The 26,638-nt window shown below is 58.4% G+C and overlaps 1 protein-coding gene across 5 annotated transcripts in view; it reads left to right on the top strand.

Moving 5' to 3' along the window:
• The window catches only part of KCNH2 (potassium voltage-gated channel subfamily H member 2), a 34,103-nt gene extending 7,732 nt beyond the window's left edge, over positions 1–26,371 (top strand). For 2 of the 5 annotated variants that reach the window (XM_030826147.1, XM_030826149.1), the window contains exons 3-15: positions 11,586–11,756; positions 12,824–13,267; positions 13,825–14,036; positions 18,482–18,910; positions 19,489–19,876; positions 20,205–20,404; positions 20,905–21,157; positions 22,277–22,470; positions 22,783–22,882; positions 23,461–23,733; positions 23,821–24,007; positions 24,274–24,451; positions 25,817–26,371. In XM_030826147.1, the coding sequence (XP_030682007.1) occupies positions 11,586–11,756; positions 12,824–13,267; positions 13,825–14,036; positions 18,482–18,910; positions 19,489–19,876; positions 20,205–20,404; positions 20,905–21,157; positions 22,277–22,470; positions 22,783–22,882; positions 23,461–23,733; positions 23,821–24,007; positions 24,274–24,451; positions 25,817–25,966 (3,179 nt within the window). In that variant the 3' untranslated portion in view covers positions 25,967–26,371. Of the gene's footprint in view, positions 1–11,585; positions 11,757–12,823; positions 13,268–13,824; positions 14,037–14,099; positions 15,937–18,481; positions 18,911–19,488; positions 19,877–20,204; positions 20,405–20,904; positions 21,158–22,276; positions 22,471–22,782; positions 22,883–23,460; positions 23,734–23,820; positions 24,008–24,273; positions 24,452–25,816 lie in introns of those variants that run through there. The other 3 variants (XM_030826148.1, XM_030826150.1, XM_030826151.1) reach the window with 3 other exon arrangements.
• The last annotated feature ends 267 nt before the right edge of the window (positions 26,372–26,638 follow it).

The following is a 26,638-nucleotide window of genomic DNA, read 5'->3' as shown; positions in this document are numbered from 1 at the left end:
GATCAGAGGCCTGTTGGAGGGGCTCCACGGGGGTCATTCCTGAGCTGCGGCTGTCTGTCCTGGTCTGCTGGGGCTGCAGTCTTCATATCCCAGTCCTGCTCCAGGGGTGAGGCAGGCATGACGCAATTGAAGGGTGCTATCTACTCCTCGACCCACCCTGGGGTCTGGAGAGCATCGAGAGGGCGGCTTCTCCGTGTTGCATCTTCTGCAGCCCCCGGAGAGGAGCTATGTAAATATTTGCAAAGAGCTGTCGAGATGGGAGCAGAGTCTGATGGTGGCCTTGAGCTCTGGAGAGGGGGGCCATGGGGCTGCAGAAGGGCCAGCTTGGGGGCGTGTGAGGGGGGAGACTGGGCCTCTTTTCTCCCCAGAGGTGGCTTCCTGGGTGGGGTGATTTTGGAGGTTCCAAGAAAGCCCTTCACGTGTTGGTATTTCCCTGAAGGGTTCTTGAAACTCCTCTCTCAGAGAACTTCTGCATTTAGAATGCTCCTTTTTCTTTAAAAACACGTTCTCTCTTATCGCCCCCTCCCAGTATAGAGACAGAAAGTATTTAGCCCTTTAGTGTGAGGGAGTTTAACAGAACTTCCCTCCCGACGTGGGCAGGAGGGCCATGGGAGTCAGGGTCAGTAGAGGAGGGAGGGGTGCTGGGACAGGTGATGAATGCGGGGTGCTCCCCTAAAGTCCCCTCCGTGTCCCTAGTCTTGCCCATAAAGATCTCTATGCTGCGGCCTGTGGTTGGCCTCAGATAAACCCCTCTCCTTTTTGGGTGCTTATCCAGGATGAGAAACACCTTGGGGGCCAGGCAGCCTTGGTCCTCCGCCTCCTGCAGTACTGGGGAGGTTCCCTGTCCCTCTCCCCCAACCAGGCCTTGAGCTCCAGGTGGGTGGAGAGCAGCCCATCTGCTTTGTTCTCTGTTGTATCTGCGTGCTCAGTGCACAGTGGGAGCACGGCACATGTTTGCTGAATGAATGAATGAATGGGGTGGGCAGTGTGCTGCGTTGCAGGAGCCTTTCCTGGCAGTCAGGTGACTTGGCAGCAGTTTCCAGTTTGGTTACAGACTTGCTGTGTCTGGGAGTCCTCGTGTGGAGGACATTGTGGGGCACAGGAGCATCTGGGGGCTCCCAGCTTCTTCACCCTCTGAGGTGGACCGAGGAGGATGGGGTTGGGGGACAAAATCTTAGAGCTGCCACAGAGCGCACAGTTGAGGTGGGGGTGATGCCACCTGACCAGCAGCACAAGGCACTTTTATTGTTGTGACTGCACTTTATAGTTTGCAAACCGGGGAACCATGCTTTACCGCAGGTGGTCCTCATGGCCCTGTGAAAGGCAGGATTCCTCTCCGTCACTTTACGGGAGGGAAGCTTTTGCTTAGAAAGGCTGAGGCACTTGCCCAAGTTTACCCAGCTGGCGGGTGCCTGAGTGGGAACCCGAGCCTAGCTGTCCCCTCCCTGCCCAACGTGGAATGCCACTGCACCAGCTCTCTTGCCCCCAGAGAGCCCTTCTGGGGCATGATAGGCTCAGGGCCTCAGGAAACTTGGATTTTAGCTGGGGTCTGCAAACCTCCATTCCTCGTTTGCTAAGCACGATCATAGCACCTGTCCCTGATGCACTTTGGGGTGTGAGGGTGTTGCTGGAATGAGATGACAGACACCCACAAAGCAGCGTGCAGTGCCAGAGCTCATTCTCGTCGCTATGAAGCAGGGCGTCACCTAAGTGGCTGCAGCTCCTAGCCCGTGCTGTTGCAATCGTGGGAAATGAGCCTGACCCAGGGCCTCAGTACCCCTGCTCCTACGTGCACCCCGCCCCATCCTGCACGCTGCCTGCCTCTCCTCCTCCCTCCCCGCAGGCTGCTGCTGTTCCCAGGTCCTGCCTCTCCCCCAAATAATTGAAACCACAGCATTTGTGTTATTGCTTTTTCCTTTCTCTTTCATTTTAGTTTTTCCTTTTCCCTTTTATCTCACTCTCCAGTCTCATTACCCTCCCCATAGGCAATCATTCAAATGTACTTACTGTGGATGTGTTGCTTGCATATGCTCTTGCAAATGTGTATTTTGTCTGGATATATGCATATAGATTTAATTTATGTAAATGATATTGTGCTATATGTTGTATTTTGGTGTTCTCTTTTCTTACTTGGGAATGTGCTTTAAGTCCAGCTGGAATGCTGTTCGACATCTAGTCTGTAGCTGCCTATTCTGTGGCATGCGGCCGCCACGCTTCACCCACCCACTCTCCCGGGGAGGGACCCCGCAATGTCTCCAACTCCCAGCCATCGTAAATGAGGCTGTAGTGAATATCCTTGGACATGGTCCCTTCTGGACTTGGGTGAGGATGTCTGTGGGATACACGCCCGGGAGTGGAATTGCTGGATCGCGGGACATGTGGACACTTAACTAAGTACTGCCATGCCTGTCATCACCCTCCTTCTCAGAGCTCGAGATTCCCATACCCGCATATCTCGGCCACTCTCGACATTATCTACCTTTCTAAATTTTGCCAATCTAATAGGTGAAAGTGATTTCTTGTTGCTTTAATTTGCATTCCTTTGATTTCTATTGAGTCTGAACATCTCTTAGGCCTGGTAGCCTCTTGGGCTTACTTTCCTGTGAATTGCCTGCTTATGTCCTTTGCTCATTTTAATTTTGATTTCGCCGTCTTTTGTCCTTGTTGATTTGCAGGAGTTGCTTGTGTACTCTAGAGATACAAATGCATACTGTTAAACATTCAGTGTATTCCAGATTTTAATTCCTTGTTGAACTGGAAAGAGATATTGCAAATATCTTCTCCCATTCAGTCTCTCTTCAATTTATCCAACAAAGATACTTAATTTTGATGCAAACAAATTCATCGATTTTTATGTTTGTTTGTACTTTTGAAGTTTCTCAGGCTGCAGAGGGTCTCCATTTTCTTCTGTTCTCTTAATTGTTTTGCCGTTCTCAGTTAGGTCTATAATCTATCCTGAGACTACCCCGTATGTGGTGTCAAGTAGGGATCCAGTTTTATTTTTTCCATGTAATGTGCCAACTTTCCCAACGCATCTTGTAAACAGTCTGTTCTTTTCCGCTGAATTGTGAGGCAGCCTTTATCAGGTTAATCTCCCACATAGCCATGAGTCTGTCCCTGTGCTCTCTGTTCTGTTCCAAATACTTGTTTACTGGCTCTTGTGTTGATACTAGCTTAACAAAAACCTATAGCTTTCCATATGTCTTAGCGTCTGCTGAGGCAAATCCTCTCTCTTCATTCTGTTTTTTAAAGGCTAACATAGCTATTTGTGGATCTCCCTTGTTCTTCATAAACCTTATTTATTAATTAATTTATTTTTTCAGACGGAGTCTTACTCTGTTGCCCAGGCTGGAGTGCAGTGGCGTGATCTCGGCTCACTGCAACCTCTGCCTCTTGGGTTCAAGCAATTCTCCTGTCTCAGCCTCCCGAGTAGCTGGGATTACAGGTGTGCACCACTCCATCCGGCTAATTTTTGTATTTTTAGTAGAGACGGGGTTTCTCCATGTTGGCCAGGATGGCCTCGAACTCCTGCTCTCAGGTGATCCGCCCACCTTGGCCTCCCAAAGTGCTTGATTACAGACATGAGCCACCGTGCCTGGCCTCCCTTTTTCTTCATAAACTTTAGAGAAAACACCCACTAGATTCTTTTTTTTTTTTTTTCCAGACGGAGTCTCACTCTGTCTCCCAGGCTGGAGTGCAGTGGCGCGATCTCGGCTCACTGCAAGCTCCGCCTCCCGGGTTTACGCCATTCTCCTGCCTCAGCCTCCCGAGTAGCCGGGACTACAGGCGCCCGCCACCACGCCCGGCTAATTTTTTTTGCATTTTTAGTAGAAACGGGGTTTCACTGTGTTAGCCAGGATGGTCTCGATCTCCTGACCTCGTGATCCGCCTGCCTCGGCCTCCCAAAGTGCTGGGATTACAGGCGTGAGCCACCGCACCCGGCAACACCCACTAGATTCTTGATTGGAATTAGTTTGGTTCTATAGATTAATTTGGGGAGAACTGACATCTTTATATTTGTCCCACTCAAGAGCTTGGATTGTCTCTCCATTTACCAGATGAGTTCTGTATTTTTTGCTAGTTTAAGGTTTTGTTCCCTTTTGCCCCGACTCCAACTTTTGCCTTCTTGGTCAATTCCTGGACACTTGAGTTTTTGTTGCTATTGTAAAAGACACCTTGTTTTTGACTATATTTCCTAATTGCTTGTGTAAAAAAATGCTTTATATTTTTGCGGGCTGATCTTGTATCTCGCAACCTTGGTGAACTCTCTGATCTAATTAGTTCTGATTGTTTATCTGTTGATTTCTTGGGGGTCTCTAGGCAAGTGACCCCGTCATCTGCAAATAATGCCAGTTTTTCCTGTTTATGTTCGGATCATCATCATGTGTTTTGCGGCTCGAATGTTCCACCTGACTTTTTGGGGGCTTTTCATTGGCACTCGTATTTGTTTGTTGGTGCTTCATAGTGTCCTGTGTGTGTGTGAGGGGGGGCAAGTCAATGAGGAATTATAACTCTTGGTTTAAGCTGTGACTCATGGCAGAGCTGGAATTGGGACAGGGCTTTATCAAGGCCTTACCAGGCTCTCTGGGATATGCTAGGAGCCAAGACAGAGCACAGACCTAGAAGCCTACAGACCACTCACTAGAGGAGACCCCAGAGTGTCCCCTGGTGGACAGTGGCAGCTGTGTGCACCTTCACCACCCTGTGGCAAGCTGTGTGTGGCGTCACAGTGAAGGGGGGCTGAAGGGGACTGAGGCTCAGAAGTCTCACACCTGGTGCAGTTCCTGCTTTCACCACCTTCCCTTGGGTTCCTGGGTGCTCAGCCTCTGTGTTCCATGAAAACTGATGACCAGGTTGAATTTCGCTTCATCAAAAGGCACATTAATTCCCATGGTTGCTCCGTCTGCTCTCCAGACTCGGGCTGGAGGGCACCACGGGCTTGAAATGGGCAAATTCTGTTGTGAAAGGATGGGCTGTGCCCCTGGATCTGGAAGGGAGCTGAGAGGGTGGGGACATTGCCTGTCCCCACCTGTCATGACTGCAGATCACCACCCCGAGTCCACCCTCAGTTCTTCTGCAACTGCCAGTCCTGCCCTGGCCTCAGGGCTCTGACTCGGGTGGACGGGGAAGCCCGGCCAATGTACAGTGGCCTTCTAGACGATGGGCATTATTTGGACAAGTTCTCCAAGAGCAGCGTCCGTGTGGGTCAGATGGAGCAGTCAAGGAAACCTTTCTAGAGGGGGTCCTAGAAGGCTGGGGAGGAGTTGGAGGGAAGAGGGGTGGGGGCCATAGGGAGCAGGAGGGAAGGGCTGAAGCTGGGGCGCAACCGCCTGGGACTCACGCGCCTGTGCAGGGAGCTGTGGAGAGCTGCTTCCTGGCATCAGCGTGCCCTTGTTTCACCTTCCCAGGCTTCTCAGCAGGAGGACAGGGGGTGGGACTTCCAGTTCGTGCACCACCCAAGAGGCAGAGCCGGGCCCCAGAGCTTTAGAGAAGCTAGAGGACAGAGATCTTCTGAGGCATTGCCGTGGTCCGGGGCAGAGATGGCTCAGGCATGCCACATGCAGTGGATTTGGATGGGTCTAGATGACTACAGCGGCCCCCAAGACCCTATAAATGATCCCATAGATTGCTGGCTGGGTCTCAGGCTGGAAGGGGTGGTGGAGGAGTCTGTCTGGAGATGCTGCTTCTGTGGGGTCAGGGTCTGAGCTTGGAGCCCCTCAACCTTGCCCCTTCCCAGATCCTGGAGGCAGGAGCTTAGGACTGGTCTGTCTCTCATTCAGCGCACACACACACACACACACACACACACACACACGTGCACACACACACACATACACACACACACATACACACACACATACACACACACATACACACACACACACACACATACACACACACATACACACACATACACACACACATACACACACATACACACACATACACATACACACACATACACACACATACACATACACACACATACACACATACACACACACATACACACACACACACATACACATACACACACATACACACACACACATACACACACATACACACACACACATACACACACACACACATACACACACACATACACACACACATACACACACACATACACACACACACATACACACACATACACACACACATACACACACACATACACACACATACACATACACACACACACATACACACACACATACACACACACAACACACACACGTGCACACACACACACACACACGTGCACACACACACACTCTCTCCCTGTCTCTGTCTCTCTCCCTCTTTCTCTCTCATTCACTGGTTGGCCTCTCGGGCTCCCTAACTGTCCCCCGGGCCTGCAATGTCCCTGGCCTTTCCTAGGCCCCTGGCTGTCCATGAGAGCTGTGTTAGTGACACGGTGGCCCCCTGCCAGGAGCGGCTCCTGCTGCATCTTCCTGTCGCCACCACCAGGCTAAATATAACCTGACACTGCACAGCCCTGGGCTGCTGCTCCGGAGACAGCCTCCCTGCCTGGGGGCGGACAGGCCAACTGGAGCCCCAGCCTCCTGCCCTCAGCGTGACTTTGGGCCTGTCCTGGGCACAGCTCCTCCTGCTCCGAGCGAGGCAGGGAGGCGACCAGGGCGAGGATGGCTGCCTCCCTGAGGTCACCTTCCCTGCAGGGACCCAGCACCCCGCCTTGTTAGAGTTCTGGATGCTTCCACAAAGCCATCTGTCATCTCATCTGGCACCCAGTGCAGGAATCACTTGTCCCCGAAGTACCTGCAGGGAGCCTGAAGCTCAGGGAGGTGGGTGACCTGCCCACAGCCACAGCAAAATAGAGGGAGTGCAGGAGCCACCATGGCTGGGGCAGAGTGGCTCAGTTTCCCGGGGCTCCTCCACCTGTCTGGCTTGTTCCCTCTCCTTCCCTCTTGCCCCGTGCATCGAACTGGGGTCCTGTTGGATGGATGGTTCACTGGGGGCAGGTGCCAGGCGTGTCTTGTTGGTCATGGTGGCTCAACACTTCACGTGCATGGATGTGCTTAGTGATTTGCAGAGGGCTGGGAGGAGCTGCCCGGGAAGAAGCTGTGATAGCACCTCATTGGATTACAGAGGAGCGCACGGAGACTCTGACCCCAGAAGGTGCCCAAGGCCACTCAGGGCCATCTGCAGCCTCTTCCTCCCCACCTGGTGCTGACATAGGAGATAAGGCCTGCCCCTGCCACAGCCAAATGTGGCTCCTGCCTGGGGCCTGGCCTAGGCCAGTGGTGCCCAGAGGCGGGGAATTGGGTGGAGCCCTTGACCGCAGATGGGTTGGGATGCTGGGCAGGAACAGTGCCCCCCACCCCAGGTAGACTGCTGGGTGTGGATTGGCACCAAATGAAAGCAAGCCGGCGTCGTGTTCTGAGAAGTGATGGACACCTTCTGTGGTAGCAGGATGGCACTGTACCTGCCGCTCTGGGAATGTGTCCAGGCCTGGCTCTCCCGCTCTGCACTGAGCTGCATGGCGTCTGGAGGCCTGCTGGATGGCCGGCCTGCCTGCCTCACCAGGCCATTGGGCCCAAAGGCATGGGGGTTCTAAGGAGCCATGGAGCCTGTGCAGGGATGGTTGCGTCCATGGGTGCCTCCCCTTTCAGAAGGCCCAGGAAGCAGGCCTGGGCCAGGCAGGGAGAACTTTCTTACCCAAAGTAAGGTGTCTTCAGCCAGCGCTGGGGCTGAGGCTGGGGCGGGAGTGGGGTCGGGGCTGGGGCTGGGGTGGGAATGGGGCCAGGGCAGAGTGTTCTGGCATCAGCCACATGAGCCAGGCTGGCCCTGGGGCCTCTCATTGCTAAGCTCCCTCCACCCTTGTTTGCCTCTCTTCTGTCTCAAGCTTATGGAGACCTCAAGCCAGGCTCTGAGCTTCACATATCTTAGGCCATTTCACCCCTACAGCCCTGGGGGTGGGCAGGATCACCCTGTGTTGCAGATGAGTGCCCCGGGACTCTAGGCCGCTTAAGTGACCGGCCCAAAGTCATTCTAATGCAATGTGCAGAGGCCACCTGACTCCACAGCCCATGCCCCCTCCCTTTGAGACTAGGAACCCTCTCCCCTGTTGCACCCCCTCCGCCCTCCTTGTCTGTCCTGGCTGCCCTGAGTGCACCCAGTGCTGGCTGCCTTGGGAGTGTGGGCTGTGCCTGCCACGGAGTGGCTCTCAGCGGAACTGCAGCCTGCAGCAGCTGGGTCCTTCGTCTCTGCCCTGGGGAGCTGGGCCACTGGCAGGAGCCAGGGCGAGTTGGAGGGAGAAGGGAGCAGAGCGAGGGCCTAGGGGTCTGGAGTAGGTGGCACCGGGGCAAGTGAAGGGACTCCCACCGCCCCCATAACCCAGCCAGTGGTGGGATGGCGTCTGGCTGGGAGGCCTGGCTGAAGAGCTGGGAGCAGGTGATGTGGCAGTTCACCGAAGCCCCAGCCGACCCGGCAGGGTGGTTGCAGGCAGTGCCTCTGAGAGCCCAGGCCTATCTGGGGCCCCTACTTTCCTTCCTTCCACATCCCCTTGATGATCGCTAGATCTCCCCTGCCCCAGCCCCTGCCATCAGGCAGGGCTCCAGTTCACATTTTTTGAATAACCAGGCCTTTGACAGGGTTATTTTGAAAGGAAAAATTTCTTGAATCTCGACAAAGGAAGAGGGCCAGCAGACACTCCTCTCTCTCTCTCTCTCTTTCTGTCTCTCTCTCTTGTGTGTGTGTCTGAGTTACAGGCTTGTGCTGTGAGGTGGCGTATACCTAGAGTTTCTGAGACCCTGGCAGGGGGTTTTGAGATGTGGGGTCCTGGACTGGGTGGGCTTCAGAATACTGTTCTGGGCTCTCTTGCTGAGCAGCTTGAGCTGAAGAGGGGACGGGCTGCTGAGGTCTCAAGGTTGGAATTTCTGGGGCCCTGTGTTGGGGACAGAGCCTCCAGGCCATTCTGAAGGTTGGGTTCGTCTTGGCTCCGGACTCTAGACTTCTCTGAGGCAAGCTCCCTGGTTGAGGACTTAGGTTCGAGGGCCTGGCTGGCTGTGGTCCCTGGGGTGGGTGCTGGGGTCTCTTGGGCTAAGGCTCCCTGGTCTCCGGCCTCTCCTCAGTCCTGGTGAGGCGCATCCCTGTTTTGGCCGCTGCCGGCCATCACCATATTAGGGCATAAACTCCAGGCAGGCTGTCTGGGTGCCAAATGGTCTCCAGCTGGGCCCAGCCCCCTGCAGCTTCCAACACCACAGCTGAGTGTCAGAGGCCGGAGGTCAGGGGACAAGAGTGGCTGCTGCAGGGAGACCCAGACAGAGCCCCAGAGCTCAGGGCCCTCGGGCGGAGCTGTGAGGGTCTGGGATGTGGTGAGTGGAAGAGCTGTGGGGTGGGGCGGAGAGTTCCTGGCCAGCCCCTTCACCTAGTGCCGTCCAGTTTAAGCTGGTTTCAGAGGACCTCGTTCCCCTAGATGAATCCCCAGCGGGTTAGAATCCCTGAGCCTGGCCACCATCTGCCATGCATCAGGCCCTTCCCACCTGGCCTGCTCCCTGCCTCCCCAGCACGCAGCCCCTTGGCCTCACTGTCAGGCTTCAAGCACCAGCTCCAAGTCCCAGGGGTGGCGTCGCCTCCAGGTTGCTGGCCTCTGTTGCCAGCCTCTCCCTTGACTCACAGCACCACCACCGGCGCCCCTGCTGTGAGTTTGGGATCAGGAGTAGGGGTGAGCCAGGGAGGCTCTAGGAGGTAGAAAGGTGAGGAGAGGCTGGGCGCGGTGGCTCACACCTGTAATCCTCGCGCTTTGGGAGGCCGAGGTGGGCAGATCACTTGAGGCCAGGAGTTCGAAACCAGCCTGGCCAACACAGTGAAAACCCCGTCTCTATCAAAATAATACAAAAGTTAGCTGGGTGTGGTTGCATGCACCTGTAGTCCCAGCTACTTGGGAGGCTGAGGCAGGAGAATCGCTTGGACCTGGGAGGCAGAGGTTGCAGTGAGCCAAGATCATGCCGCTGCACTCCACCCTGGGCGACAGAGTGAAACGCTGTCTCAAAAAAAAAAAAAAAAAGGGAGACTGGGTTGCTAAGATGGAGTGGGACTGCATGGTTCATCACTCTTGCCTCTCCCCCATGCTTGCAGCCTCCCTGTCAGCATGGCCTGTCACTGACACCACCAGCCAGTGCTGGCCCCAGGGCGTATGACTCTAGGTGCTAGGCACTAACGTGGGGACGGGAGACACTGGGAGGCAGAGAAGGCAGCTGAGCAGAGGGGGAGCTGAGAGGAAGGAAGAGGCTCCCTAGGGAGAGTGGGAGAGGAGGAGCCTGCCTGGTGGGTCCCTGGGGGGCCATAGAGGAGCTGGAGCAGGATGTTAACTGCCTTCTGGTTTCATTAAGGACTTCCTGCGGGCAGGAGGTTCTGAGCTGGGCCTTAGGAGGAACTGAGTGCTTGGCCTAAAAGGGGCTCCTTCAGAAATCAGCATGGGCTGGGAGGGGGGCGCGGGGCGGCAGGGGGCCCATGTGCTCAACAGGGAGCTGAGGGAGACCAGGGGTGCTTGGCCTGGGGGACTGACCTCATCTGGTACAGGGCCTTTGGTGGACAGAGAGAGACTGGAAAAGAAAAAATCAATGATCGAGGGGAACGCGAGGCGAGGTGAAGATGAAAGATCTAGAAGCAGTGCTTCTTAGACTCTTTGGTGAAGGATCAGTTTTTTTTTTTAATGCTAATATGTTATAGGCTGGTACATCTGTGAAATACAAGAGCACATGCGTGGATATTGTGATGATGCCAAATTGCTGTAAAGTTTTTGAAATTCTTGCTCTCAACGTCTGTCCTTATCTTGTGTGCTGACACAACGGCTGGTGTTAATCTAGAGAGAACAGAGAGACAGATAGTAACAGCTAACCGTCTGTAGTGTGCAGCATACGCCAGGCATTGCCTAAGCGCTCAGCATGTGCTGACTTGGTTAGTCTTTATAACTCATGAGAAAAGAATTATATACATTATGTGTATCACAACATCATTGTGTACCCCATAAATACAATTATCGTGTCAATTAAAAAGTTAAAAAAATTTTAAAAAGAAAAAATTATTATTCTTCCCATTTTATAGATGGAAAAAATGAGGCATAAGGATGTTAAATAATTTAGGAAAAAAGCATAAGTGATTAAGCAGCAGATCCGGGCTATGAACCCAGAGATCATAGGCCTAAAGTCTGTGGGCTTAAGCACTGCTACAGCGCCTCACGTGAGGGACAGGCAGAGGTGCTGGGAGGATATGAGGAAATGAGATAGGGAGGAAATGAGATCAAAGACGGAGGAAGAGAGGATCATAGCCAGCGTGAGAGAAAGTGCACCCGGGAAAGAGCTAGATAAATCATATGGGCAGAGAGAGGGGTAGGGGAGCCTGGCAGCAACAAGCTGGGGTAGACAGATTGAGGGGAGCCATAAGGGCGGCAGGCACATGGCCGGGTGGGGGATCAGGACAGGAGATCCTGAAGAGGAAGGGCCATACGGGGAGGCAGAAGTGGATGGGCCCACTTGGGTTCCAGGGTCCATCCTGCCTGGCTTTCTGCTCTGCTCACCGAGAGGGTGCCAAGGGGGCTATGTCCTCCCACTCTGCAGGGAGCTGCTTCCTATGTCTGGTGGATGTGGTGCCCGTGAAGAACGAGGATGGGGCTGTCATCATGTTCATCCTCAATTTCGAGGTGGTGATGGAGAAGGACATGGTGGGGTCCCCGGCTCATGACACCAATCACCGGGGCCCTCCCACCAGCTGGCTGGCCCCAGGTAAGCGTACTTGCTTTAGGGCAGGCTCAGGGGTTCGTGGTCTTGCTTCTCTGGGGCTGTGAGCTGTCCAAGGTCAATGCTCTGCAGGAAGGGAGGATGTAATGGTTGGGTGGGGGGGTCCCTTTGGAGGTGGGAAGTGAACCCTGTACCCTGAGGATGTGGCCTGGTTCCCCTGGCCCAGGATGGACACATAGGGGTGGAATGACAGGGCCCAGAATCACAGGTCCTTGGCGTGGGCTAGCACCGTTTCCCTAGCTTCATCTGTTGGGCTTCCCATCCCAGCATCCCCTGGGAGTGGTCCTCTCTCCAGCCTGGCTCGAGCAGCCCGGGGTGGGGAACATGACCACCTGGGAGCAGCTCCTCTGCTCAGTAGGAAGCTGTGTCCCATGGACTCAGCTCTGTGTAGGTTCTTTCATCTGAACAAGGGTTCATGGACTGGCCAAGTTTCCTGGGGGTCTGGGCTAGCTGAGGAGAGGCTTTGAGGGAATGCCCACCTGGGCTGGACCATCCCCTTGACAACAAATAGTCTGAGCCCCTTCCTCTGTCAGGATGCCCCCTTTGGCTTCATTGTAATCTTTCCCTCAGCATCATGACACAAGTGCTCACCTCTTGGTTTCTTACACTCTAAAATGACAGTGTCAGTAACACTGGCCCTACCTGTTCATCGGATGACACCCCCAACGGCAGGGCCCCTGGCATTGCTTCGCCCACTTAGGCTCAGGCCCCATGCACTGGCTGTGCGTGGCTGACCTCCAGAGAGCGACATGACGCCTTTGTGTCCACACTTCCTCATGTCTAAAATGTGGACGCTGGCACCCAGCGGCCGGTGTGAGAGACAGGGATGATTTATGGAATCCGCCCTGAAGTGTCGCTTCAGATATGGCGGTTTATGATGACTGGATTCTAGAATGATTTTGAGACTCGAGGTCAAAATATTGTGCATGGAAGTGGGGATTGGGGGTTGCCCGTTCCCCTCCTTCCCTTACCCAGCGGCTGGGGGTCCATTTCCCAGGCCTTGCCCGCTCCGGGGCTGCTCGTGTTCCCCACGACCACGTGCCTCTCCTCTCCCGCAGGCCGCGCCAAGACCTTCCGCCTGAAGCTGCCCGCGCTGCTGGCGCTGACGGCCCGGGAGTCGTCGGTGCGGTCGGGCGGCGCGGGCGGCGCGGGCGCCCCGGGGGCCGTGGTGGTGGACGTGGACCTGACGCCCGCGGCACCCAGCAGCGAGTCGCTGGCCCTGGACGAAGTGACGGCCATGGACAACCACGTGGCAGGCCTCGGGCCCGCGGAGGAGCGGCGCGCGCTGGTGGGTCCCGGCTCTCCGCCCCCCAGCGCGCCCTGCCCGCTCCCATCGCCCCGGGCGCACAGCCTCAACCCCGACGCCTCGGGCTCAAGCTGCAGCCTGGCCCGGACGCGCTCCCGAGAGAGCTGCGCCAGCGTGCGCCGCGCCTCGTCGGCCGACGACATTGAGGCCATGCGCGCCGGGGTGCTGCCCCCGCCACCGCGCCACGCCAGCACCGGTGAGGGCGCCGCGGGACCCGTTCCGCCCCAGCCCACGCTTCCTCTGCTGCCAGGCTTGCTGCATTCTCGGCCCTCGGCTTCCGACCTTTTCACTACGTCCTGAGTGCCTGGGAGATGGAAATCCCATTAAGCACTTATTTAATTCCATTAAGTGGCCTGTTGCGCTATTAAATGTCCATTCGTCCCATTACATTCTTCCACTCCCAGAGCCCTGGTGGGCCCCTGGAGCTGGCTGTCCCGGGACGGCCTGGAGCAGGGATGCCCTGGGCAGGAGACGTGCCCAGCCTTCGAACACCACCTGGCCCCCTGCCTGCCAGCGTCCCGGGGCAGACCGTTTCCTCTTCCTCTTCCTGGTCTCAGGGCTGTCTCCTGGCTGCTTCCTTAGAGTGGGACAGGGGTCTGACCTCCCTTGTTTCTTGTGACTCCCCTGGTCTCCTGAGCTGACCCCATGGACTCCTGACTGTGCAGGGCCTGGTCTCCACTCTTGCTCTGTGGGTGGCCTGCCTGGCCTGGGGCCCCGGGCCTGCTGGCCTGACCACGCTGCTTCTCCACCTAGGGGCCATGCACCCCCTGCGCAGCGGCTTGCTCAACTCCACCTCAGACTCCGACCTCGTGCGCTACCGCACCATTAGCAAGATTCCCCAAATCACCCTCAACTTTGTGGACCTCAAGGGCGACCCCTTCTTGGCTTCGCCCACCAGTGACCGTGAGATCATAGCACCCAAGATAAAGGAGCGAACCCACAATGTCACTGAGAAGGTCACCCAGGTAGGCGCCCAGTGGCTGGGCTCTCCTCTCACCTTGGAGGAGCTTGGAGAGGGGGTGGGAGTGGGCTGTGGTCCAGAGCCGGGTGGAGGGGGCTAGCCAGTGAGAGCCTTTTGGAGGGAGGCAGACCTGAGGGTTGGGGTTGGCAATCTATTCCAGAGCTGGGATAGGGGGAGAGGGGACAGTCTGAGAAGTCCTGGAGAGGGGACTGGAGGGTCTGGGGAAGGGCCGGGAACGGCAGATGTGGAGGTCGGTGGATGGGGTGTGTGCCTTCAGGGCACAGGGTGAGGACAGGGCAGTTGAGGCTGGGGACATGAGAGGGCCAGTAGCAAGGGGGGAAGGTGGCCTGAGGGACATGAAAGGTCTGGCTGCAGGGTGTGTGAAGGGAGTACTAGGGGCCAAGCCAACTAGGAGGCTTCGAATGAGAAGGGGTCACAGAGGTCAAGGACAGGAGGGTCCTGATTCTTCCAGGCCAAGGTGATGTGCCAGGCAGAGGGTGGGCCCCAATCCTGTGGGGATGGCCAGGATGGCCTCGAGGGGCCCAACTATGTCCCCAGAGCATGGGAGAAGCAAGTTTTCTTCTCATAGGGAGGGGAGCGGATAGTGGTGGGTACAAAGATATGGAAGGGTCAGGTCCCTGAATCCTGGGCCAGAGAAGACCCCTCAGCCTTGGGGGCATTAGCCAGCCTGGTCTTCTGTCCTCTCCTGGGTTTGGGATCCTCCTGGCAGCAAGAGGTCCTGCGACCCCTCCATGGCTTCATCCACCCAACACCTTATCCTAGCCTTTGGCGGCTGGGGGTGGGTGGGTCAGGAGTGCAGATCCCTGCAGTGAGTGAGAAGCCTGGGATAATGTGGGGGACTCCTGTCCCAAGCTGTCCCCTCCTGCCCCTTCCACAGCAGCTGCCTGGGTTGGCTCATGTAAGGGAGCTGCCCTGCTACCTCGGCGGGCTCCTGGCCCTGCTCCCATCGCCTGGCTCTCTGGGTCCCCGCCAGGTCTCCAGCCCACTGGCCTTGACTCCAGGGCATTCCCCCTCACCCCACGCCCTTATCTGGCCGCCTACCCCTCTCTTCCTCCTCCCTTGCTTCTCTCTTGGTTCCCACCTGAGCCCCTGGCATCTGCCCTGCTCCTGTGCTTGCTGCATGTGCCCATGATGTGCGGTGGGTCTGTGCATGTGCGTGTGTATGTGTCGGCAGGCATGTGTGTTCCTGCCAGTCACCAGCAGTCTCTCCATCTCTGGGTGTCTCTGTCTGACTCTGGCTGGCTCAGCACTGGACCGGCTGGGCGGGGGTGTCAGGGAGACCATTAATCTGCGGTGACAGGCCCGGCTGCTGGCGGAGGGGGAGGGGCTCAGGCTGCGGGAGCGCCGCTGCAGGAGCCCGGGCGGGCTGCGGGGGAGGGGGCCGCTGGCTGGGCACCGGCGGGGCGGGGGAGCCTAGTGTGGTGGGGGTGGGGACCTGGTAGAAGGAGGGGCCGGCTGGAGGAGCCGAGGTTCCGAGTGCGGCCGCTGCTGGGCTGGCGGGCGGGCAGAACACGGCACCCTGGCAGCAGGGCCCACGCCACGGGGCCATGGGCAGCTCGAGCCAGGCAGGCTGCTGCCCACGCTTACTGCGAGGGTGACCCCAGCCCCGGGGCCCAGCCCCAACCACCCTGGCTTCATGCCAGGGGCTGCTCTGGCTGCCAGTCGGTCAGCCTCGGGGGTGCAGCCTGGGCTGGGACTGCTGCTGGGGTGCAGGTGAGGCACTGGCCGGTCCCTCAGGCCCCAGGGCAGGCAGGCTGCAGGGAGCCAAGTCCTCCATGGCGGCCCCAGCCGGGAAGACGAGCAGGACAGGGGCTCTGCGGCCCAGGGCCCAGAAAGGCCGGGTGAGGCGGGCCGTGCGCATCTCCAGCCTCGTGGCCCAGGAGGTAGGTGACACCCGGTCCTTCCTCTTCTTTCTGGGGCCAGGACACTGAGGCAGGTGGCTGGCCCGAGGGCTCTGACTCCAGGCTGGGGAGAGGGCTGCTGGGAAGTAGGAGGCTTTGGGAGCCGTGGGGCCTGGCCCTGCTCACCCGCGCTTGGCTCCTGTTCTCATTCCCTCCCAGGCTGGTCTTACAGAGTTTCCCTTGCCGGGACTTCCCCGCTCCTGTGGCTGCCATGGCCCACAGTCCTGGAGCTCAAAATGCAAAGTGGGGAGATGCCAGGAATGAGATGGGTGCCCAGAGAGATGGTGGGGAGGTGGAGTGGGACGAAGGAGCCCGTGAGTAGGACCATGAGAAGCCGGCAGGCGGCAGCTGGGCCTGGCATGGAGGCGCTGGGGCTCCTTTGTGTGCTGGGGTTGGACCCTGTGGGCAAGGGAGGCTTGTGCTGTTTTGGGGGGTCGAGGAGGCTGGAATGTGCGGAAGCCACTGTGTGGGTGGTGAGGGCGCGCTGGGCTGAGGCACCTGGCTCATCTCTTCATGGGCAGCCGAGGTGTGGTAGCTGGGCCATGCACTACTCTGTTACTTCCTGGGAGCCATCCAGCGGCTCTCCTGTCAGAGCCTGGGGCAGGCTTGGGCTGACAGTGGAGGAGGAGTGGGAGGTGGCTCAGGGCTAAGTCTGGGAATCCCATCCCTGCCCCCACCACCCCACACCTGAGCGTTCTGCCTTGGCTCATACACTCTTTCCAGCTGGGGGACAGGTACAGGTAGGTCTTCCCACCCACAGCTGAGGAGCCAGGGTTTGGCTTAAGCAAGCCACCTTCAGTATTCTATAGGACCACAGGCTGGGGGGACAGACCTGGCCCAAGGCCATAGGTGAGCTGGTGGCTGCAGAGCTGGGACTGGCCCCTGTCAGGACGAGGTGTGCCCCATGCACGTGTGAGTTTGTATCCTGGGGCAGTGTTGCTCATGCCGTGTGCAGGCTCAGGGGTAGGGTCACTGCTGTTAGGGGTGGTCCTGACACCTCTGCCCGGAGGCTTGACCTCTCAGGCACAGAGAAGAGCCCTATCCAGGGGCAGCTACCTTCTTCTGCCCCCTTATCAGCAGGGGCCTGGCCAGTGTTTTCTTTTTTTTGTTTTTTTTCAGTCCCCACTTGATCACTGAAGGGCCACCCACCCATGGACATTTGTTCTCTGCCTTAAGGAGCTGGGCACTTAGCAGGCAGAGCAGAAATGGAGCCTGGGAGCCTGTGCATGTGTTCCCTTCCTGCCTTAGGCCTCAGCTGCTCCCGCAGCCCATCTGGTATTGCTGGAGGCCCCGTTTCCACCCCAGGGCGGTCAAATCTTTAACTATGACACGTCTTAACTTCTAGTTATTTCTTCTAAGGAGATGTTCTCCAAGCAGCACCATCTGTGAAGGTGTCTTGGGCAAGCCCAGCTTGAGTATGAAGGGGAGTCTTTGGGACTCATCAACTATGGCCTCCCCAACCCAAAAGCCTGAGGCTGTGGGGGCCTGGGAGTCGGTGCTTCTGGGAGCAGGTCCAGCACCTCTGGAATTCATGGGGGCTGGGCAAGGCCTTGGGTTCAGCTGGCCGCCCAGGGATGGCAGGGAGAGCTTGGGGAGGGGGCTTTTGGGTTGAGCTGCATGTCTGAGAGAGGATTCTAGGGAGACCCAGAAGCTTCTGGGACAGTGTGGAGAAGCTGGCCGGAGCTCTTCTTAGTTTGCCTGGGGAGCAAGAGGGACGTGCCTGCTGTCACCGGGTCCGGATGGCCAGCCTGCCTCTGTCTGATGACTGTGGAGGAGGCTGAGAGTGTGAGTGTGAGCTGGTATAGGGGCTGTGTGTCACTGCTGAGCAGTCCCTGTGTGCACGTCCCTCTGTATAAGTTGGGTGCCATCTCCTCCCAGCTGGGCTATGCCTTCTTCGTCCCTTTGTAAGAGGGTGGGAGGATGAGGACTGTGGGCTGTCCCGGACCTGTGTGGAGAGGGGGCTGAGGGAGTGAGGTGTGTGAGTGGAGGGTGGGAGTGTCTTGGTCTTTCCCCATCCTGGTTGCCTGGTGTCCTTGGGCCTGTGGCATGAAGAGGGGCTGGTAGGAACTGCAGTGACTACCAGTCAATGGATTGGGGCTATGGCTTCTGGGGCCACTGCCCAGGTTGGGAGCTGTTGTCCTTGGAACCCTTTCTGGTCTGAGACTACGGCGTGTGTGGTTGGGTGTGTGGGCCAGCGTCTCAGGGCAGTCACAGTGGCAGGTCTGCATCTGCATTGCCGGTGGGGAACAGCACTGGGTGTTTCTGCTGAGTGGCCTGAATCCACATCTGCCGGGAACTGTTGGAACTGTTTGCAGCCAGTCCTGTGCTGTGTGGCATTTTGGGAACCATGATTCCCAAACCTGGGGGTGGCCATTCACTGTGGTCGCTTGGCAGAGGGGTGGGCGTTCTGATTTAAGCTTTTTTGGCCTCTTCCTCATTCTGCTTGGCCCCGGCAGAGTTGTCATCGCTCCTGCCCCCGAAGTCCCATGGCCTTCCTCACCCACACCTCCGCCTTCCCCGGGTGCAGGTCCTGTCCCTCGGCGCCGACGTGCTGCCTGAGTACAAGCTGCAGGCACCGCGCATCCACCGCTGGACCATCCTGCATTACAGCCCCTTCAAGGCTGTGTGGGACTGGCTCATCCTGCTGCTGGTCATCTACACGGCTGTCTTCACACCCTACTCGGCTGCCTTCCTGCTGAAGGAGACGGAAGAAGGCCCGCCTGCTACCGAGTGTGGCTACGCCTGCCAGCCGCTGGCTGTGGTAGACCTCATCGTGGACATCATGTTCATTGTGGACATCCTCATCAACTTCCGCACCACCTACGTCAATGCCAACGAGGAGGTGGTCAGCCACCCCGGCCGCATCGCCGTCCACTACTTCAAGGGCTGGTTCCTCATCGACATGGTGGCCGCCATCCCCTTCGACTTGCTCATCTTCGGCTCTGGCTCTGAGGAGGTGGGGTCAGCAAGAAGGCAGATGGTGCAGGGAGAGGAGAGGCCAGGAATATGGTGGGAGGTAGTGGGGTGGAGGGGATGGCGAGGAGGACAGAGAAAAAGAGAGAGAGAGAGAGAGAAAGACAGTGGGAGAGAGTGGCAAGGCAGCTGCAGAGGCAAGGTGGGTACCCCAGCAAACCTATGCTCCTTCTCTCCATACAAGCTCCTCGCAGGTTGCAGAGGGCCACACAGGACACTTTTTTTCTAATTTGTCCACCCCAAGGGGCCATTATTTTGTGGCAACACCAAAGTGCCCTAGAAGCTGGTGGGAGTGGGCAGGCACCCTAGGGTGATCACTGCACCTGTCAGTGCCCCTGTTTCCTCATCCACACTTTGGGGGCTGCCTCTGTCTCAAAGCTAGCACTAAGATTAATGAGACACCTGTGCTGGGCCCAGCGTGGGCTTTAACTCTTAGGAGGAGGGTCTAGGAAGTCTTTGGGGATCTGACCTCTGATGCCCGCTCTGAGGGCCGCAGCACCTCCCCTCCTCCTTTGCCCCCCTTGCCTCGTCAACGGAATGTGCCCCTTCCCTGTCCCCCAGCTGATCGGGCTGCTGAAGACTGCGCGGCTGCTGCGGCTGGTGCGCGTGGCGCGGAAGCTGGATCGCTACTCAGAGTACGGCGCGGCCGTACTGTTCTTGCTCATGTGCACCTTTGCGCTCATCGCGCACTGGCTGGCCTGCATCTGGTACGCCATCGGCAACATGGAGCAGCCGCACATGGACTCACGCATCGGCTGGCTACACAACCTGGGCGACCAGATAGGCAAGCCCTACAACAGCAGTGGCCTGGGCGGCCCCTCCATCAAGGACAAGTATGTGACAGCGCTCTACTTCACCTTCAGCAGCCTCACCAGCGTGGGCTTCGGCAACGTCTCTCCCAACACCAACTCAGAGAAGATCTTCTCCATCTGCGTCATGCTCATTGGCTGTGAGTGTGCCCAGGGGCGGGCGGCGGGGAGAGCCCACGGTGGAGGAACCCAAGTTGGAGGAAACTGAGGCTGCTAGCCGGGCCAGAGTGAGGCCCCTGGGACTTAGAGACTCCAGGGGCCACCATCGTGACATGGTGTGGGGGCTGGGTCACCAGGGCGGGGACTACTGAAGGGCGGGGTGTGCTGGAGCGCAGATGTACAAGGGCGTCTCGAGGGGATGTCGACGCTGAGACTGAGACACTGACCTGGTGCGGGGCCTGAGTAGGGTCCCTGTGGGTGGGTGGGGTCCCTGCAGAGGCTGACGGCCCCACGTGCCCACGCCCCCAGCCCTCATGTACGCTAGCATCTTCGGCAACGTGTCGGCCATCATCCAGCGGCTGTACTCGGGCACAGCCCGCTACCACACACAGATGCTGCGGGTGCGGGAGTTCATCCGCTTCCACCAGATCCCCAATCCCCTGCGCCAGCGCCTCGAGGAGTACTTCCAGCACGCCTGGTCCTACACCAACGGCATCGACATGAACGCGGTGAGGCCACCAGAGCGTGGTCAGTGGGTGGCAGGCTGGGAAGAGTGGGGTGGCAGAGGGGAGCCTCTTGGCACAGCAAACAAGTCTCAGGCGGTCACAGTCAGTAGTAAGGACCCTGGAGGCACGTTGCCCCTTTTTGCCTGTGAGGAAACGGAAGCCCTTGGAACCCCTTCCCTGGAGAGCTCCCCTTTTGGGGTGGGAGGTATATGTCACATAGGCGATGGGGTTACATCCTTATGACAGCCCAGGGCAGGAATGGTCTCTATGCCTTACAAATAAGAACATGGAGGTCTAGAGCCCAAGGGTGCTCAGCCAGGGGTAGTGAAGCTGGAGTGGGGTCCCAGGTCCTTCCCAAGACACTGGGCCCCCTGATGCTTCTGAGATCTCCCAGGCCTGGAGGTTGAGATTTCTCTGACATGGAGGGGTGGGATGGTGGAGTGGAGTGCGGGTTGGGGGTTCCCAAGGGAGGGTGTGCTGAGCTGCCCCCACCCCGCCCCCAGGTGCTGAAGGGCTTCCCTGAGTGCCTGCAGGCTGACATCTGCCTGCACCTGAACCGCTCACTGCTGCAGCACTGCAAACCCTTCCGAGGGGCCACCAAGGGCTGCCTTCGGGCGCTGGCCATGAAGTTCAAGACCACACATGCACCGCCAGGGGACACACTGGTGCATGCTGGGGACCTGCTCACCGCCCTGTACTTCATCTCCCGGGGCTCCATCGAGATCCTGCGGGGCGACGTCGTCGTGGCCATCCTGGGTATGGGGTGGGGGGCGGGCACTGGACTGGAAATGCCCTCTGCAGCCTCAAGAGGTGCGAGCCTTCTGAATATGCAGTCACCGGGGCTGTGGACCTGGGACTGCCTGCAGGGTCACTGGGCTCCTTTAATTCACCTAAACTCAGGCCCTCCAAGCGGGGCCATGGAGAGGAGCCCCACGTGGGGTGGGGCTGCTGAACTCTGGGGTTTCCACGTTCTCCTTCCCTTCAGGATCCGCCACAAACAGACACTTTTTGCTTCCTTAAAGTAGGATCAAATCTAGATGCTCTAGCCTGGGCAGTAGAGGAAGAAATGCTAGCCTGGAAGCTCGGCATTTGGTTTCACTAAGGGCCATGTGGTTCCCTGCAGCCTCCTGCCTGGCCCCTTGACATATCCAAAGCAAAGGGAGTCCTGCCCCCTCCCCCCACTTCCTTTCTACCCCGCCTGTGCACAGTGGGTGGGTTGGTGTGTCTGGACACTGAGGACTTCCTCCCCTCTGCCTGTCCTTCCCTCGGCCCTGTGTGCCTCAGGGCAGATATAGCAAACTCTTTCGACCATAGTTGATGGTAGGACATTTTAGATTTTGTTTCTCAGCTCTGTACAAACACAAATACACACCCCCACACAACTAAAATCAAAGTTTCACTACATAACACTGGGCCTTACTGCATGTGGTTCATTCTAGCATTTCTGTTCTGTGCTGTGCTAAGCTATACTACTGTATGTTCTTTCAGTAAAAAAAAAAAAAATGCTGGTTTTGATTCACTACTGTGTTCTGATCTTTGGTTTGAAGAACATTGCTTATGAGGGTGCAGTGATTGGCTAAGAGGGTGCTTGGGGCCTGGGGTTTGGGGTAGTCCTGCTGGCTGGGTCTCATTTGCTGGGAGACTCTGGGCTCCTGACCCCTTCTGCCAGCCCCTCTGGCACTGTCCTGCCTGCTGGGAGCTGAGGAGGGTGGGCTGGCAGATTCCTTCCCTGGTTGTGTGAGTTGGGGGCCGGCTGGCAGGCGACCCAGTTGAGGGGACATGCTCTGCCTGGGGTGGGGATGCCGGGAGAAGGTGCCTGCTGCCTGGATGCCGCCCCCCCGGGGCTGAGCTCCCTGTCCTCTCCATGGCCTCCAGGGAAGAATGACATCTTTGGGGAGCCTCTGAACCTATATGCAAGGCCTGGCAAGTCGAACGGGGACGTGCGGGCCCTCACCTACTGTGACCTACACAAGATCCATCGGGACGACCTGCTGGAGGTGCTGGACATGTACCCTGAGTTCTCCGACCACTTCTGGTCCAGCCTGGAGATCACCTTCAACCTGCGAGATGTGAGTTGGCTGCCCTGAGCTGGAGCCCATCCTCCTGCTTCCAGCTGTGTGGCTGCCCCTTTGCTGTGTGACATTGAATGTGATGCTTCTCTGTCTCAGTTGCCCTGTCTGTCAAATGGTATCATAGAGCAGGCTACAAAAGTCCCAAACTCAGTCTTGGCCTGGGGCAGAGTCACACTGGGGGCAGGGAAGGGTTTCCCCAGAGCTGGGGTGCCCAGCCCTACTTTTTCTGTGTTAAGGAGGGAGCTTGGGGCCTGACCCTGGTGGGGCAGGAGAGCACCCAAAGGGCCCTGATACTGATTTTGGTTCCAGACCAACATGATCCCGGGCTCCCCCGGCAGTACGGAGTTAGAGGGTGGCTTCAGTCGGCAACGCAAGCACAAGCTGTCCTTCCGCAGGCGCACGGACAAGGGTGAGGCGGCGGAGGGGAGGAAGGGGGAGGGCGGGGCCAAGGTGAGGCTGGGAGCCGGAAGGCGGGGTGGGCCGTGTCTGCTTTACCCAGGCCTCAGACCTTCCCATCCCTTCCTCCAGTGTGCCCACTCCACACCGCAGCTGTCCAGATGCTGCCCATCTTTCAGGGCCCCTGCAGCTGTCACCTCCTCCAGGAAGCCCTCTTCCACCCTCCAGGGCAAGCCTAGGCTTTTTGGACTTCACAGGGCTGGGGTCTCTGTGAGCACTGCCCTGAATTGATGAGGAGGAAAGAACATAGGACAAAGGAGGGCCAGGGAGCCAGTGATGGGACTGAGGCCCCACAGTCCCAGAGATCCGCCAACCCCTGAAGCACCATTGCCGGTGCTTGGGCAGTCAGGGGGTCCCGGGAGTTCTCGGTCGGCTTGACAGTGGGTGCAAGATAGCAGAAGAAGCGACTGGGGACAAACCAGGACGTCCTGCCCAGTCCTCTCTCAGGCTCTCTCCTGTCCCCTCCTCCACCCTCGCCCCCTCCTCTCCGCTCTCCTCCCCTCTCTGAGGCCCATTCTCTGTTTCCCACAGACATGGAGCAGCCAGGGGAGGTGTCGGCCTTGGGGCCGGGCCGGGCGGGGGCAGGGCCGAGTAGCCGGGGCCGGCCGGGGGGGCCGTGGGGGGAGAGCCCATCCAGTGGCCCCTCCAGCCCTGAGAGCAGTGAGGATGAGGGCCCAGGCCGCAGCTCCAGCCCCCTCCGCCTGATGCCCTTCTCCAGCCCCAGGCCCCCCGGAGAGCCGCCGGGTGGGGAGCCCCTGATGGAGGACTGCGAGAAGAGCAGCGACACTTGCAACCCCCTGTCAGGTATCCCGGGTGGCGGGCGAGGGAGGACCGGGCGGGGCAGCGGCGGGGCTTCTACCTCGCTCACCCAGCTCTGCTCTCTGGCTGCAGGCGCCTTCTCGGGAGTGTCCAACATTTTCAGCTTCTGGGGGGACAGTCGGGGCCGCCAGTACCAGGAGCTCCCTCGATGCCCCGCCCCCACCCCCAGTCTCCTCAACATCCCCCTCTCCAGCCCGGGTCGGCGGCCCCGGGGCGATGTGGAGAGCAGGCTGGACGCCCTCCAGCGCCAGCTCAACAGGTGAGGGAGTGCAGGTGGGGTGGGGGGGCACGCCCTGGAGTGTGGTCCAGGTCCTGGCAGTGTTGTCGGGTAGAGGGAGAGGGCCTGTCTGTGTGTGCAGCAGCTGGATCCCCTTCTTCCATTCTGAGCCGAGCTGGGGGCTGCCACACCTCTACGCAGAGGGCCTGGGTTGACCGGCTGCCCCTCTCCCCTCCCCTTCCCCACTGCCGGCGGAGGCCGTCACTGGTGTCCCCACTTCCCTGAGCATCCCCCGCTTCCTGCCCCAGGCTGGAGACCCGGCTGAGTGCAGACATGGCCACCGTCCTGCAGCTGCTACAGAGGCAGATGACGTTGGTCCCGCCCGCCTACAGTGCTGTGACCACCCCGGGGCCTGTCCCCACTTCCACATCCCCACTGTTGCCCGGCAGCCCCCTCCCCACACTCACCTTGGACTCGCTTTCTCAGGTAAGCTCCAGCCCTGCTTCCTCAATGTACCCCTACCCACTTGTTCCCTGATTCCAGCCCAAACCTGCTTTGCTGCCTTTCTGTTGGGCTCTGTGGCCCAGACTCCCTGAACCTTGTTCCTGCCCTCCTTCCACCCCTGTCCTCCTGGAGGAAGGCTGCTTCAGGAGCTGCAGGCTCAGGGTAGGGCAGGAGAGTCCCCCGTCCAAAGCCCCTAGACAGCTGGGTGCAGGGAATCTGTAGGCTAAATGGCCCGCAGCTTCACTCCCCTAGTGTCCACAGCCTCCACTGCCAGGCCCCCGAGCATCACCTGAAGAGCCAGCTCCAACTGTGGCGCCTGTGTCACGGCCACGGGTGCTCTCCAAGGAGAACTGACTGAGCCCGAGACCTGGCGGTGGAGGCTGCATACCAGAGTGTCTAGGGACAGGGTCCCGGGTCCCTTCCTTGAGCGACACTGCCTGGTCTCACTGTCCTGCCCATCCTTGCCCTTGGCACTGGCTGTCACAGGGTCATCTTGAGGGCGCTTGGCATTTCCCAGGGTGCAGAGGCCAAGCCTCCAGGGGAGGACTTCCTGGGCCTGCTTTGCCCCCTCTGCTAGAGATGGGCCTTAGTTGCCCCTTGTCCTCTCCTGGGTGGACCTGCATGTTCCTGGCCTCTGCAGGATGGCGGTGTCTGTGCCAACCTCCGCGTCCATGATGGGGACTCCTCTGGCTGCCAGAGGCGGCCTGGGATCTGCTCCCTCCCCACTTCCCTTGGCATCCGCTCCCCCCTCCCATATGCTGCCTGCTCCTGTTTGCAGACACCAGGGCCCACGTCAGCAAATGTGCCAGTCTCCCTTCGCAGCCGCCCCCGCAGAGCTCTCACCAGCAGACGCTCAGTACCCACAAACCCCTCCCGCCTGCCCTGGCCCTCTCCCTGGCCTTCAGATGCCTGGCCGCCAGCCTGCCTCTGTTTCTAGGTCCCCGAGTTCTTTCTGGATTGCGGGAAGGAATCTTGTCTCTTTTTCTGTCCCAGCTTATGTCCCAACACAGAGACTGCTTATTCCAGGTTGGGTTGGGCTCAGCGGCCACATTCCCTCGGGAAGAGACAAGGGCCTAGGGTTTTCCCTGTTCCCAGCTCTGTTGTTTGGCTTCTGCTCTCGGAGAGTGCCTTTCTCTACTTCCCACCTTGGTGCCTCCCCTTGGTGGCCCCTGTCCTGCTCTCGCTGCCTTGGCTCTTGTCCCCTCCAGCTTCTCTGCCCACCTGACTCTCCTCTCGGCCCTCCTGTCCTCCCATCCATCCTGTGTCCCCGGGTTCTCCTGCTCCTTTCCCTCCCCTTCCTCCTCCTCCATGGCCTCTTCGCCTGCCCATGCTCTGTGTGTATTGCAGGTTTCCCAGTTCATGGCGTGTGAGGAGCTGCCCCCGGGGGCCCCAGAGCTTCCCCAAGATGGCCCCACGCGACGCCTCTCCCTACCGGGCCAGTTGGGGGCCCTCACCTCCCAGCCCCTGCACAGACACGGCTCGGACCCAGGCAGTTAGTGGGGCTGCCCAGTGTGGACATGTGGCTCACCCAGGGATCAAGGCGCTGCTGGGCCGCTCCCCTTGGAGGCCCTGCTCAGGAGGCCCTGACCGTGGAAGGGGAGAGGAACTCGAAAGCACAGCTCCTCCCCCAGCCCTTGGGACCATCTTCTCCTGCAGTCCCCTGGGCCCCAGTGAGAGGGGCAGGGGCAGGGCCGGCAGTAGGTGGGGCCTGTGGTCCCCCCACTGCCCTGAGGGCATTAGCTGGTCTAACTGCCCGGAGGCACCCGGCCCTGGGCCTTAGGCACCTCAAGGACTTTTCTGCTATTTACTGCTCTTATTGTTAAGGATAATAATTAAGGATCATATGAATAATTAATGAAGATGCTGATGACTATGAATAATAAATAATTATCCTGAGGAGACTCCAGTGGTGCTGGGAGGGTGTAAATGTTACTTGCTGTATCCTGTATTCATGTCTGGACATGCACAGGTGTGGCTGCACAGGAATCCGGGTCTGTCTCCATGCCCAGGCCCACAGGGCTGCCCCTATATCCAGGTCTGGGTGTGTGCAGTGGGGATGCTCCCTGGGGGCTGACACAGGTCATCTCCAGGGAGACAGAATCTTGTCTCTATAGGGCCCTGGATTCAAGATAACAAAACCCCCCCTGAACCACGTGCATTTAGAGGCAG

The sequence above is a fragment of the Nomascus leucogenys genome, chromosome 13, assembly GCF_006542625.1.
Source record: "Nomascus leucogenys isolate Asia chromosome 13, Asia_NLE_v1, whole genome shotgun sequence".
Classification (NCBI taxonomy): domain Eukaryota; kingdom Metazoa; phylum Chordata; class Mammalia; order Primates; family Hylobatidae; genus Nomascus; species Nomascus leucogenys.
The sequence above is the reverse complement of the archived record's forward strand: the minus strand, read 5'-3'. Positions and strand labels throughout refer to the sequence as shown.